At 39.0% G+C, this 16118-nt stretch overlaps 1 protein-coding gene across 1 annotated transcript in view; it reads right to left on the reverse strand.

The window, feature by feature from the left end:
- Positions 1-16118, reverse strand: part of CDH8 (cadherin 8) — a gene marked incomplete at both ends in the record, with an annotated part of 131169 nt that overhangs the window by 73120 nt on the left and 41931 nt on the right. The window contains one exon of the mRNA XM_084269891.1: positions 3358-3477. Coding sequence (XP_084126017.1) covers positions 3358-3477 — 120 coding nt within the window. The remainder of the gene's footprint in view (positions 1-3357; positions 3478-16118) is intronic.

Below are 16118 nucleotides of genomic sequence, written 5' to 3' on the forward strand. Positions count from 1 at the left end.
GTAAAACTCAGAAGGAGACACCAATGTGAACTTGTAGCCCAGAAAACCAACTGTATCCCAGGCTGTGGCCAAACTAGTGTGATTGGATGGTGAAAGGAGGTGACGCTGACCCTTGCTCTGCTCTGGTGAGACCCCCACTTGGAGTACTGCATTCAGAGCCTGGGATCCCTGGTACAAGACATGGACCTGTTGATGTGAGTCCAGAGGAGAGCCACAAAGATGTTCAGAGGACTGGAGCACCTCTCCCGTGAAGACGGTGAGAGAGTTGGGTTTGAGAGAAGATATGGCTCTAGGGGAACCTTTTTGCAGCCTTCCAGTATCTAAAGGGAACTACAGACAAGCTGGAGTATGACTTTATAAAGGAGTGCAGTGATAGAACAAGGGGTAATGGGTTTTAACTAAAAGACGGTAAATTTAGATTAGACATTAGGGAAAAAATCTTCCCTGAGAGGCTGGGGGGGCCCTGGCACAGGATACTCAGAATAAGTTCTGGCTGTGCCCTCCCCAGCAGCATTCAAACTCCGGTTGGATGGGGCTCTGGGCAACCTGCACTTGTGGAGGTGTCCCTGCCCACAGCAGGGGGGGTTGGAACTAGATGATCGTTAAGTCCTGTCCCACCCAAACCATTCTATGACCACCTTCCAGTTTGATTTGTTTTGGAAAAACGCTACTCAAGTTGGCTGTGCTGCTTTAATTTGTACAATGTCACAATAGCATCCAAACATCTTCCCATGTGAAGTCATTCACTCATGTTCCCAAGTCCTACACACAAATGTGTAAGCTAGTGTGTCTTCCTGGCAGAGTTATAGAAGGAAACAAATAGATGGGGCAGTTCACATTGCTAAGGCTGGATAAATACAAGCAATCAAACATCTACATACTTTCTATTTGCTTGGGGCATTTTCTTTTTGTTAAAATGCATCTTCCACTCTATCTGACCATGGTAACAGCACTGCTGTCCAAACTATACAGCTGTTAAACTAGCATGAATGTTTTACACACCACTGCCTCTAAAAGGTGAAACACACAGTGCCACAAGCTGCTACAAAATTGTAGCTATCTTAGCATAATGCTATCAGAATTTTGAACTACATATAACAACCCATAAATCTCTCTCTGGTATGTAATAAACACTATTACACCCTTGCTCCAAAATTCTGGTATTGCCAAGAAAATCTACTGCATAGTTCCTCATGTTTTCTGCAGGAGAACCACAGCTGTAAGGCTTCTGGGGTTTAGAGCAATATTTTTCACCCTGGCTTCAGTCTCTACATAGCTACCTACATCTGGCTTGTGTAATAAAAATAGACTTTTATGTATATTCTAAACAAATATATGCAAGAGGGCTCTAAACAATTTGATATTTGGTATGGCTAAGATTTCTCTAAGCCAGTGAGGACACATCACAGACACAAGACCAAATTCTGCACATTTTAAAACCTTACAAGCAATTAACAGGTCCCTCTAATATCACAGAAACAGCTGCATACTCTCCAGCCCAGCAGACTATTTGCTGGGTAGCTGTAAGAGTAGTATGGTAGTTACACTACAGATGAAGGCCAAGACAGCCTCAGTGCACAAGTTCTTTCAGTTGCAATGGTTTAGAGAAGAACATAATTGATGTCCTCCATAGATGGAGAAAAATGGGGAATCTGAAACCACTTATTCAGAAGCAGATCCATACTATGAAGCCACTTACCCAGGGACTGTGGCAAAGCCACAGTTGAATTCTTCATGATTAAATTTCCTTTAGAAACTAACATGTTATTTTCATGGTAACTGAACTGCTACTCAAAGGAATATTTATAAATGGAAATGAAGGTAGGAGCGGGAATTTAATGCTAGTGAAACAGGAGAAAAATAATGATTTTCAGGTTCACCAAATAGCTTTGGAGTTTTCTCTGGCTGTCATGATAATGGAAATCAGTTTTCTAGGTGATGAATAGTTACTTCATTGGACTACTCAAAAGGTTTTAACGTAATATAAAGAATAAAACTTGAATTTTAAAATTTTTAAAATTTTTTTTACATGCAGAATATTTTCTTTCAGGCTATTTTATGTGAAAGAATCGAAAAATCTTCCATGCAGGTGGAAAACACACTTCTTAGCTCCTCTGTGAAAACCATGTGTTTCCCTGCTAAAGCACTAACTTTCCCTAGTAGAAACTGAGAAGGAGCCTGCAGCTCTAATTCAGACATCTAACTGAAGACATTGCTGCATGCAACCATTTGAAATAGTAAAGAAAACCAAATCATATATTTTGATACCTGATGGTCAGGGGGCTGTTCAGAGTTATATTTCCACATGACTTGTGAGAAATCAGCCAGCAACATTTGCTGTGCTAGACTTAATCTTTGTAAAAGTATTTTACATGCAGCATGGAATACTGGATCACTTTCCAGAGATTGTTTTCACACAAGATAGCTGTCCTTCAACCTGAAGAAAATACTTTAAGGGATTAATCCATTAATCTATTCATACTTATTTATCAACCTACACTATTTACCTAAAGTCCCAGCAAGTTTTGGCATAATTTTGTTAATCTGCATGATGACGAGAATTTTTACTCCTGCTTTACTCCTTTATGCTCCTGTTTTTTCTGTTTTAAAATGAATTACAGTTTTCTTCTCCTTAGATCACAGCTGCTTGACTCACAGGGATTAAAACCAGAATCTAGTAACAGGTGAAAGAATGTAGGAAATAATATCAAGTCACTTTAAGAAACACTCCTCAGACATAACTAAATGAATTTTCTTTAAGTACGACATATGTACAGGAAACAAGAGGGAATGGATTTATTGGCATTTCTTTCAGATGACTTTCAAGACTTCAAAACCACAGAGAAATAAAGTCATTCTAAGCGCATGCTAATAAAACTTCATTCCCACACTCAGTGTTGTGTTCTTTCTCGCTCTCCATCATCAAGAAAGAAAAATCATTTTTATGAAAACACGTAATACATTCACAAAAATTCCCAAGCTAACTGGTACTTTCTTTAACTGGAAAAACTACAGTCTCAGACCGAAAACTACATCATGTTCATTAAATTCCTCCTGCCAAGTCTTTCAGTCCCTACTCAGTTATAAGTCGTGCAGTACTTCACTACCTTCAGCTTTGCTTCAATAACTTCTGCAATATTAGCATCACCATTACTTAGATTATCATTAATACAGATTTTTTTCTTTGTCTTTTCACATGATCAGACCCCGGTGGAATACAAGTGAGACACGCCTTGCAACTCGGTAATACCGACCGACAGCTGTTTATGCTCCCTGTTAAAGTATATTATATCAAGCATGTATTAAGCACTATCACTTCTGTAAATAAAACCCAGGGAGTCACATTCAGTCACCTACCTGTATGTGGCTCGATAGAAAAGTAAGGCTGTCCTTCCAGAATGCTATAAACCAGCTTAGCACTATTTCCATAAACCGGATCGTCTGCATCTGTAGCAGTGACTTTAGTAACGAAGGTACCTAAAGAAAAAGAACACACACACTATTAAGGTTTATACTCTTACTAGAAATTTACATAACTCAAAAAATAATTTGAAACAAAAATTAATTTCCTTGTGAGTTATATGACAATAAAAGAAGAAATAACATTGGTAGGACCTCAAACCATTACTGGCAGAACACAAACAGAATATTTTCCTTCGAGATGTTACACACAAGGAGACTGAATTTCTGGGTAAAGGAAAAACCTTTTTAGTAGCTGTACTATTTAAGGTTTCTTTGTAGAAAGCATTTAAAGCCACCTGATAGATCTGTGTAGACTTGAAGCATTTGCAAAGGAATCATATCAGAGCCATATGAAATAAAAGGTTAATAATACAATATAAAATGCTGCATTTAAGATTTGAAAAATCACATTTGAAAGACCCTTGCCAAGTTACAGAGGCTGCATAGAAAAGCAATAATAAAAAGGATTCTTTTTTGTACTCTTGGCTTACAGCCATAATAATGGTTTCATGTGGCCACAGTGACAAAGTCAGGACAACATCTATTGTCTCTGAAATGAGTCTCTGCCACTAAGGGAATCATTGTCTAGCCAGAGTTACAAATTTCATACTCTGCCCAAAAAAAAATAGAAGAAAAAATTAAGGAAATACCCCTTTTTATTTCTTAGACAAATTAGCACTTTCCATTTCTGTAAGAACCAAATCGCACAGAATTCAGTAGGTACCATTAAGCTTTCTGCAGACACTTCTTTTCTGGATGACTTAAAAACATAATGACATTAATTAGGCTAACAATAAAGACAATATCTAGAGAGGGAGAGAAAGCAAGAGTAGGAGAAAGGTCAAGGGCTGAATTATGTTTCTAATGTTCAGAAAAGAAAAGAATTATAGTCTCCACCAACCTATCCCCCCTTTCTGGATATGCCAATAAAAATAGCCTCCTCTTCCGACTCACACTCTGTGCTGCTGAATCCAAATTACACATCAGTTCAGGACAGAAACAGTAAACTAAAGGGAGAGGAGATCCCTTTGGCATGCCCTTGCACTGCACTCTCTTCTTTCTCTGTATATGGAACATTGCTGCTATGGGTTTGGTCAGATTTCTGCATTACAGTACATGTAAATTATCCAGAGCAATGTTTGCATATTTAGACATAATTCCCATGTAACCAGTAGCTTCTATTTCACGCTTTTCCACCTGGACACTTTGAGCCTCAGAACGAGATACAGGGCTCACAAAATTTGGGAGTGTCTGGAGGGATGGATAACACTTCATTTATGGAGTGGAAATTCTGCAAGTGCCTGAAGTTGTGGCGGGTTTGCTGCCTGGGAGTAATGGGGTAATTCCCAGGGAGGGGAACATGGGTTGCAGAAATGCATCTCACTAGAGAAACAAAAGTGCCTATGGCTTGTACTGGTTATTTATTCTGGCTACTGGCATAAATCTATCCATTTTTACAGGGCAGGAACATCAATGAAGGAAAGCAGATCAGCTGGTTGTGAGGCAAGCTCTGACCCATCTGGCAGGAAAGTGCTCCATAAGCATCTCTTCTGCTCAGCAGAGTCCAGAAAAATCCATGTGGTCTGCAGCTGATGAATATCACGTGGAAGAGGAATGTAATGCTGATGAATATTATGTTGCATCTTAGACAGATAGTAGTTGAACCTGTTCTTATAAACACACAATTTATGTTTTGAAGCTTAACTGGTTTTGATGTCAAATGGTGATCTTAATACCTAACCTTTCATATAGTAAGCTTTAACTTTCCACTAGGCACAAGACATGGAATTTATCCTCAACTTGATGGTTAGTTCATAAGGAATTAACATCAAAAATTTGTCGTCTGACCAACTATATTTTTTGCTGTATACCCAGATGGTAGCAGACAATGCCCATTAGCTTTGAATGAATTATAAAGGCGTAGATGACGCAAATATGGTCCCCAGGCTTGCGGCAAGTACAGCAGTTTCAGCCTATCAATGATATCCTTAATGACCTCCTTCACCTACAGGAGAATCAAAACAGAAACAGGGAAGCAGCCATGGAGCACTTTCATAGGTCATGGGGCAAAGGCTACAGAAAATAAAAGAAATAGGGAACAATGGCAAGGAAGTATGCAGGAAGCTTGAGTCTGGATGTTGCAGGAACAGAGGAACAAAAGGACCCTTTGTGGCTCACCCACAGTAGCTGCAAAGCATGAAAAAGGTGTAGCTATTTGAATTGTCTCACATATTTAAGTTTTGTTGGCTCATCTTTTGTAACTCATATCAATTCTAAGTTCTCTATTTTGTTTTCCCTACAGAAAGTAATCTCTTAACTAGCTTGTACCTCCCCTCTCACAGAATTCAGGCTATAACCCCCCCATCCCAGGATAACACCCTGCCATTCACAGCTGCTGTCCCATGGGTGATACCAAACAGGAATGTAGATGGCTGAGGTGGGTTGACCCTGGCTGGACACCAGTTGCCCACCAAAGCAGTACAGCCTGCCTCACCACAGTCTTCTCCACAGGCTGCACAGGTGCACCACTGGCACCTGTCACACTTCCTCTCTTCTATCCTTCTTCACTGACCTTCACATCTGCAGGGATGTTCTCTCACACATTCTCATTCCTCCCTCTGGCTGTATTTGCTGTTGCACATCAACTTTCCCCCACTTCTTAATTAGGTTACCACAGAGGTGCTACCGCCTCCCTGATGGGTTCGGGCTTGGCCAGCAGCGCGTCTCTTCTTGGAGCCATCTGGCATTGGATTTGTTGGCTTCTAGCAGCTTCTCACAGAAGCCATCCCCATAGCCACCTCCACCCTGCCACCCCCTCACCAAAACCCTGCCACACAAACCCAGTACGAGGTCAGTGGTTCCTGTGAATTCAAACTGAAGTCCCAGGGGCTGTACTAGGCTTTCTGTGGGAGTGGCTGCTACAGCAAAACGTTGTGCAACCTCCTAAGACAGAAGAGGCTTGTACAGAGTATCATATAATGGGACAGGGCTGGAATAAGATAAGGCTTATCACAGAACAGTGAACATTTTTGTAAAAGTATTTTATCTAGGCTGTTCCAGTTTGTTTCCATGATATACTTTATACACAAAGGAAAATAAAGCAGCGAAGCTGTTGACTTCTTTGAGATTGCGTTTGATTTGCCTGGCTGGCTCTCCTTTCAAAGGACTTCAGAAATAATTATATTGCTTGTTTAGAAAGATTTGATATAATGTCTATTCTTTTCTTATTTCATTTGAGAATCCCTGAAGACTTTTATAGATATTTATTGCAAGATTTCCAAACTTAAATGGGTACGTGGATTCTTTGATAAATGCATCCTTTATCCCAAGTGTTCATTAGACATTAAAGTTGACTATGCCTCAATAAAAAGAGGCAATCAGTGTCTAACATTGCTTCCAATCCTGATGCTCAGCTCTCAAGATTTTCTCCCGTGATATAGTATAATTTACTCACTTACTGAGGCCTCAAGTTTATCTGAAGCTTATACATACCTTAAAAATACATACCTAACAGTTAGTAGTCCCACTCACTGTTTATATACACCAGAAGGCTGGGGAATGGTGTCCCCTTTTTCTTTCCCTTACAGGTCACTTGAAGTGTGAGTATAATCTTGCCTAATAGAACTAATGAAGGGAATGGAAAAATAAAATACTCTCTCAGCTCCTAGAAATCAATTTCTTACACTGCCATTCTCTGCCACTCAGCACTTCATTTCCGACCATCATACACAGTTCTGAGGTCTGTCAAATTCAGCAATTTGCCCCCAACAATCTTACTGATGAAAATTCTTTATGAAAGATGTAAGCAATCATGGAAGAGAAATTAAAGAAATTACCTCTGCTATTGAAATTAATTAAGCTTTTACATAGTTTAAATTTTATCACCTTTGATATGAATTTTTTTTCATGTGTGCCTTGAATCAAATCCTCTGCAGGTGTGAAATGTGCCACATCACTGTGTTCACACCAGTAACAAAAATTATATGAAAAAGCAAACTCTGCCCCTCTGCAGCTGCAGAAGATGTTGCTGCACCACTGCAAGAATCTGAGAGCCCAGAAGAAAGAGCAACCTACCCCAATCCCAGAAATGACAGAACTCTTCACAACTAAATGTGAACAAAAGATCTGGAAAACTGAGAGATTCCTGAGGGGCAAAATTAATGCAGAAAAAAGAGACTTGCAGCCACCATGGTTGTTGTTGAGGCAATCTCCTGAACGCAGCAGAACTCTCTGTGCTCTGGTCTAGAGCTTTGGATTATCAACATTTAAATAGGATTTTACTCCACTACAGACACTGCAGTTATAAACTACATGTACATAAATGTTTTTTACATTCATAATGTTCTTTAAGTTTTAAAGATAAAAATTTTGCACTGTGCAAGCTGTAAGAACCCAGGGAAGAGCATTTATTAAATAAATGCTTTCTGAAAAACAACATTCTGGGTTCTACCCAGCAAATAAACAGCTAAGGTTTCTGTTTGTGTTTAATTTTGAATGGATTTGGCTTGTGTTTGTTTCTTTGTCAATGCTACAACAAACTCATTTAGCTAGAGACTATAAATTTGAAATGGTGCCATTTTTACAAGAAAGCCGCTATTATAGTCCAAGTCACTGTTGTCCTAATTACAATAATATAGCAGTTTTATATAATCTGGTCCAACAACATAATCAGTTTCTTTTTTTCTTTATGTACCTAATATTGCTTTCTGTAAAAGAAAAACATTTTTTGTGATAGATGATGCAAATTTTAAGATGTTCAGTTAAAAAACTTTCTACATTTTTTTTCCTGAGGTACACGTCTGCACTGCTAATGACCCTGCGATTAAATATGGGCAGTAAAGAGACTCAACAGATTTTAATTAATGAACGCTTCTAATGTGATTTAGCCATTAACCATTGCTGATTGTTTTACTCTGTTAGTGCCGGGTTTCATAGTTTCTCCTTGCAACAGGCTAGCAATCAGAGGTGCAATTAGCAACACAAGTATTGTTACATGGCTAGGGAAGAAAGCCTCTGTTTGCTGGCAAACTAAGATTAAAAGCAATCATAAAAATAAGATGTGTGTGCTCAGCCTGTGCTCTTCTGTTGTTTTGGCTGTGGTTTTATGCACAAGCCAAGGTACAGATTCTGCACATTAGTCAGAAAGAAAAATGCATGTGCTGCCACGGGGAGCAGGAAAGCAAATTTTTTGGTGTGGCAGTGAAATGTGAGCACTGGGGAAAAAAAAGGGAAAAAAAATCAAACCTGTGTGTTCTAGAGGAGGTAACGCATAGTCAGTGCCAGAAATTTACATGAATCCATATTCAATGAAGCAACCATTTTGTTGAAAGATTGTAATGGCTGGTAAAAATAACAAATGTGGCCATAAGGCAAGCTGGTGGGACCACCTTTTCTCATTCTCCCAGGGACTTCTGAGGGATTTTTTTCTTTCCTGATGCCCTTTTCGGTCTCCCTCACCCTCTCTCCCCTACTCTTCTGAAATTTCCATTTCATTCCAAAGATCTGGTTACCAATCTGACAGGGCATTAAATGTATATTTGCATGAGAAAGACCTACCATTATTTACCAACTGTTTTGTATTTCTAAGAGGATCACTGCGCTTGAAAATCTCCAGCTAGATTTTGAGTTTGGCTGATAGTAGGCGTGCAGTCAGTGTTGGTCAAAGCAAAGCATTGTTTGTATTCAGCAGGTCAGATAAGCATTCTTTCCAAAATGAAGCCTTTTCTTCACTGTCCTTCTTTGCTATAATCTCACAGGTAGCATGACAGTTGTTGTCATGGTAACTATTTTTTATTGAATAAAACTGCAATAATCTCATAAAAACCTGTATAACTTCTTGACATGTAAATTATTACTGCCTCAAAGCTGAAGAAACTTACTCTTATTTGTTTTTCATTGTTGCTGATTTTTTAAAATACAAAAACATAGTTTTAAGCTTTATCACCCTGTATTATTCTATACGAGACCATTTCTAAACAGAAAATCTATGAATTAGAGATTTCACTAGACAAATAAAGAAAATATACATAGAACAGAAAGCTGTGCAGTGCACTTCAGGACTTGTTAACATATGCAAAATACACACATAAAATATTATTGTCTTTCAAATTGCATAGCCTGGTGTGTGTGCAGCACACACACACACACATATACCCACACAAACATGGGTATGTTCTATGAGTGTTCTAGTGTCCTTCTGCAGAGTGTATGCATGTTATTTAATTTCTACCTTCTACATCAGTACTGGAATGTATTTTTATTATTATTATTACTAGTTACTTTATTGCCACAGTTTTAAAACCCCAATACATGGATCAGGTCTCACAATACAAGAAAGTCCTCTTCCCAATGGCTCCAAGAACAGAGTACGAAGAGAGAGACAAATGCAGACAGACAACTGAAGGCAGACGAGGAGATGACACCAGGATGTAAATCACCCTGGGAAGCAATGCTGCCAGCACACACTGGTGCTGCTGCCTGACCCACCTGCTGTCAGCTTCGTGCACCTATCCCACAGTGCCTGCAGTACGTAGGCACCATGGAAGTGTTTTAAGGATTGCTTTGAGAACAGATGACAGAGGTCTTCTGTGGGTTTCTCAGAAGTTCTTCCCACGCTTAAAGGAAAGCATGTGGAAAACAGAAAAAAAATGCTTTTCAAATGTTCAGTGGATCCCTTTCAGAGGTGAAATATTCAAGGAGGTGGAAGGGGTAGAAATAGGGGCTAGAATGGTCTACTATAGGAAAAATGGGCAACTTAGGCTAGACATGCTAGAGAGACAGGAAGGCCAGAATGTATCATAGGATATCCATAGTAGAATCCTCTATGCAGCCACTCCTAGAGGGAGAAATGAGGAAGAGAATTTGTGTACTTTACAGATGTAATACTCATATGTGGGTGATGAGAACCACATAAATACATACATAGATACAAGACTTCACTTAATCTTCTGCAAAAACAACGAAAGCTTCCTTACAATGAGAAATTGTACAAGGAGGAATAGCTCCCCAAGGGAAATAACAGAACCCTCCTCGCTGGAGAGTTCACTCTATTGCACAGGATGCTAGATGTATTCTAGGGGAAAACCCTAGAAAGACAGAAAGATTAACTAATAGGGTAATTTGTCTTTCCCTGCTGTAATTTATTTGACTCTAAGTAGTGAAATACTGTGATGCTGTCATGATCTTGTTTATGATGATTAAGGTGAGGAAGAAGGAAAAGACGGTTATTCATACAATGCAGTCTTAGGCTCAGATGGCTACATTAGCTACCTCGTTGCAATAGCTTTCTTCTCTGTCCAAGGAAGACAGAATTACCCTCTCATGGGATCGTGCTTTCTTGGCTGACCACAGAGAAACCCAGATTAGATTAGCCAGCTAATGGGAATGCCTAAATTTCAACTGTATGGCTACTCTTTTACTGATATGTATTGAAAATCAGCTATACCAGTCTACAATACTCACTCACCAGGAACTTAAAGCATGTAAGATGGCACACCAACATACAGGACATTTTGATTTACATTATTTTCCATATATAAAGATATATAAACACGTATGTGCAGTTATATACACAAGATACAGACACTTGTATACACTTCCTGAAATAAACAGCAACTGATCCAGTTAACATTGTTTTTCAAGCTAACCTAAACAGTTAGAGTAACAAATTCTTTTGTGTAAGTAATTGTAATTAATGTCACTGAAATGCACAGGAAAAGAGATCTGCGAACCCAGTACTCTACAGACCCACAGGAAAGAGCAGATGCTGCCCCAAAGAATTGATAGTCTAAATCAAAAGTTTTAACACTTGAAAAATCTGACTTAATAAAGAGATCTGAAGGAATCACGATGGAGCAGCTTGGTCAACAGTAGGAAATAGCCACTATAATAGATTATGAAGTACCATGCAGGAAAAGGTAAGAAACAGTTTCTTTTTTCTACCAGGAAAATAAACTTTTAATATACCTCTGATACACTAAGTCAGGTTTAGCTCCAAAAGCAGAAGAGGAATCTGAGTTGTTTCTTCCAAGTATTACATATTTCTTAACGCAATTTTTAGACTAGATAGTTTAGAAAGTTAATAAAATCTTTAAAAAGATGTTAATATCATGCAGCATGTGTCTGAGTCAAAATCTCTGAACAACTGAATATCCTACCACATGTAACAGAACAAGGTTTTTAGATTGCTCATGTGCCATTTTAAGGACTTTTTATCATGTAAGGGAAATGAGAAAAATACATTGTATTCAAATGTCTAACTACAGAAGTATGAAAGGTGCTTGCCATGCATAGGAGAAAAATGCCTTCTGTACAGCCCACAGACAATGGAGTAAGCTGGCAGCCTTCAGCATGTCACAGCTGTATAATGAGGACTGTAGGAAGCATGGCTGTGAAATCTAATAAGCTGCATATTTTACAATTTTTTTTTGCATAAACTAATTGTTTTAGAATTCTGATGCTGCCTGTTTAATGAGAAATTCTGGAAACAAAAATGTTTTACATCAGAAATATATATTGAGATCTAGATATACAGATAACTTCTGCAATTATCCTTGCTGATGTTACCTACTGTTTGGATTTAGCTTGTGTGACTCTAATAAGAAAGGACACTGCCCTTTCAGATTTATGGCTGGCAGTTCTTTCTTTCTGCAACTTATAAGATGGTGCCATTAGAGAGCCTGCAGGTATTCCTTTATAAATTCCCCTGGGTGGCTGTTTGTTAGGATTAGAATACAGTCTGGAACATCACAGGCAATGGTAGAAGGGTAAAACATATTTTATGTTTGGCTTAAAGAATTATGTTTCCTTTTCATGTTATTTTTTATTCTCCCTTTAGATATCACCCTCACTATGGAATATTAATTGATATTTGTGAGAGATGTGGGAAATAGCTTTTCTTTTGCTCAGGACTTTTTGAAAGACTGCTTGTCTCTAATCAATTGACTATTTCATCAGCATTCATTCTGTGAGGTCCCCAGGCAAAGACTGTAAAAATTGGATGATCACTCTACACTACATTTCCAAGCATGAAAAAAAGTACCGTAAGGCTTGTTGATTTTGATGGAGGTTTCAGGTTATCCACAGGTGGATTGTATAAAATATAAATAAATAATAAAGTAGCCCCGGCTGTTTATGGCAGAAATTCTTTCACTTCTAACTTTCTGTTGTGAACAGAGAAAATGGCTGGGATAATCTTGCAGCTTTGATGCTCTGCTTGTTTTGTTTGGTAGAGTGAAGCCTATAATGCCAGCAACTGCAATCCAGGTTGCAAAAGCCAACTGAAATATTGCCCCCTCAGGCTGCTGTGGAGCAAGCATATGGCAGCAGAGAGCGTTTGGGCCCCAGGGAAAGGGTGCAGTTGAATCAGCTGCCCAGCAGTACTCGTACCGGCTGATTCATGAGAAAGCCGTATTGACATCAGCTCCACGGGCAACTGCTCATCTGTATTCACGAAGAAACATTAAGTGCTGCAGATTCAGCAACTTAACAAAGACAGAGGTATGGATTCGGGGCAGGGTAGGGAATGACCAGTGCCAGGAGGGAAAAATCAAAAAAGAAAAAGAAAACAGATTCTGAATTGGATCTGAATTGCATTTTCCCAAATGTCAAGTGTGTCCATCAAGGAGACGTCTAACCAGGCCATCTGAACTAACAGAGTTTGAGGAGTGTTGGTCCCCAGCATCCTGAAGCTATATCTTTTCTGTCAGCAGTGACAGAAGTTACACTAATGAAAGTTTCTGTGAAAATATTATCACTCAGAATTTAATTTTCTGACCTAGAACTTTCTACCTGGTGGTTAGAGCTTGTCTGCATTTCCCACAGTTGCAAGAACAGCGAACACGTTCCACTCCCGCCCTGAGGCATGTCACAGAGCCTCAGCCTGCCAGAAACCTCTACCCGACTACTTCCTCTCATCTGCCTGTCTTCCCCTTCGACATCACCCACTTGCCAGCAAATGGGCTCACGTCATAAGCGTAGCTGTTTGGAGAAATGCACAGGCATCTTTCCAAGCCAACAAAACCAAACCACTACCACTGTTTAAAACATTTTTTCTTCAAAATTTTAAATTTGAGAAAATTGTGACAAATCCTTGCTAAGAGAAGATTTTAACTTGTCACAAAAAGAGAATGTATCAGGAACTCGAGTCAAACTTATTTTCATACAGTCACAGAACAGCAATACAATGATGTGCTTGATATTTACAAATGAAAGCAATCACAAAGAATTTCAGAGGCAGAGTATCTGCAAGAACAAGATGTCTGTGCCTACGAGACAAGAATCAAATGGAGAAATGACAGTAGGGCAGATTCTTGCAGATCACATAGGACTAGAGAAGCATGCACCTCAGACTGCCAAAATTTTCTCTGCTCTGCCATCATATGATCAACAGACAGCTATGTCTGTCTGTCCCCATCTTGTGAAACAGCATTCATCTAGATGGAACTCCATAAGGAGCTGACTTCAATTCTGACCCAAATGGCTTATTCCTGAGGAGTTTATCTTCACTGTGTGTCATTTGCACAATGTTCCTTTGTGCAAAGGGAATGCATGTTGTGTGCAAAAAATAGAAATTCTGTGACAAATTGCTGACAGTTGAGAGAGAGAGAGAAAAAAAAGAAAGCAGCTTTTGTCTAAGAAATCACTACACATTAATAGCTACACATTTTGCACAGGTAATTTAGGACTTAAGTCTAAGAACCAGACTTCATCTACAGAACCTGAACATTCAAGTACCTGCTGCCATTGGTACAAAGTGTTCTGACCAATCCCACTGATTTTACTGATTTTGTACAAAGTAAATGAGCTAGCTTAGTACAGTCAGGACACAATAGGTCAGTGCAACTACAGGGCCAGAAGATAAACTCCTAGAGAGCCATACCATAACTTCACCCATGGTCCTTGAGCTCATAACAGTCATTTAAGAACCATATAAAAAGATATAAACATTTCCAAATCGGACCTCATGAGAAATGGATGGTCCAAAAATAATAGCACAGACTCAAAAATATGCTTTTTTTCAAGGCTCAGTGACAAGTCAAATAAGGAGAAGACTGCCTTGTTTGTGAGTACATCCTAGCCAATTAGTCAGGGTTACTTGTGGCGTTGCTTTTGGAACCGAGTGTCAGTTGGTTTTTACCCACGTGCGCGCTCGCTAAGTAACCCTCTCACGTAAGGTGCTCTTCAGTACCACAGCCAGAGAATTTGATTATGCACAAGATGAACAAGCAGAGGAACAAGACAACACGAAGATATACATTTCCCAACAGCTGTTACATTGTTGCTGTGCTTTGCAACATCTGCTGGGGTTTTTGTTTTCCTTCTTAGCTTTTGCACTGCCTTTGCATTTACCCTTTGGGCTAATTTGCAGTTGACCCCAGTAATATAGTCCTTTTGCTCTACAATTTTGTGACAAACTATCATTGATTTAGCAGTCATGCTCAGTGCCTTAAAAATCAATGAATACATAGGAAAAAACCCAGTAAGACAATGTGGTTGATCTTGATAGCATTTCAGGTCAGGTTTTCAGCTGAAATTTCTAATTTATCAAGTTATTTTACCATTATTCCTATCCAACATTGCATGTTGATCTCATATGCAGCAGATTTTGCCCTTTTGCAAACAATTTCTAACTGGAAGAGAAATATCATCTTTGGGAAAACTGGAAAGAAAAGCTACACTGTGTGCAGTGTGCTTCTACCATTTGTGGCTACACTGAATAGCTGTTCTGCTTTTGAAAGAAATATAAAAATGAGGGAATTATTTCTTATTTACAGTAGTGTAATCAAGGGCAAGCTTTGATCCAAAGGAAAACATTGCTAAGTAAATGTGCTTGTGCCAAAATTGGAAACTGATATCCTGACTCAACTGAAAGCCTAAACCTTTTTCAATAAAGACCCTTCCCCCCAAGTAAACAGTTTTCATGGAAGCATTTAAGGACAAATCTAAGCTTTTTTACACTGTATAAGGTTTTCATGTGTGAAAGGCAAAAGCATTTTGAGAGCAATGGCAGACTGAATCCCACTGTATATACTTTATGCAAGGTATTTTAATGGCTGTCAGGGAAATTCTTAATATTTGGAGATTATTAAAGTTTGACTGTTTACCTTAATTCAGACAAACTATGTGAGAAATTTCTTCCCTTATGGCTTTTGTTCTTTTTCCATCTGTGTCCTTTTTTTATTTCACCAACACGTTTGTCACTCTACTTCTGTCGTCTTCTGTCTTTCAACATGACACTAGCTGTCTAAACACTCTTGGCTTCACTAAGAACAAAATCAGGAAATTTCACTCCTCATTCCTCTCCTGAAAAAAAATAGATCCTGTAACTATACTGTTGGGAGACAATATCCACTTTTGCTCCCATTATCACCTCTGCAGCCTGCTTTTAGGGAATTCAGGAAGCTCTGTGTAGCAACACTGAAACAGAAAGTACTTGGGGGGGAGCAGGGCTGGGATTTTTTCTTTTCCTTTTCTTTAAATAAGCTACAGGACCAGTTCCAATAACCCTTGTGGATCTTCTAAGATTGCTCATTCCTTTACATAATATGCTATCTTCATTGCAGGCAGATATAGAGAGCTCACAGACAAACGGGGGGAAAGAAAATGAGTCATGGGGTTCTTCCTCCCAGCAGCTTAGCTGAATCTCTCTTAAAAGG

The sequence above is a fragment of the Gallinula chloropus genome, assembly GCF_964237585.1.
Source record: "Gallinula chloropus genome assembly, chromosome: 13".
NCBI lineage: Eukaryota > Metazoa > Chordata > Aves > Gruiformes > Rallidae > Gallinula > Gallinula chloropus.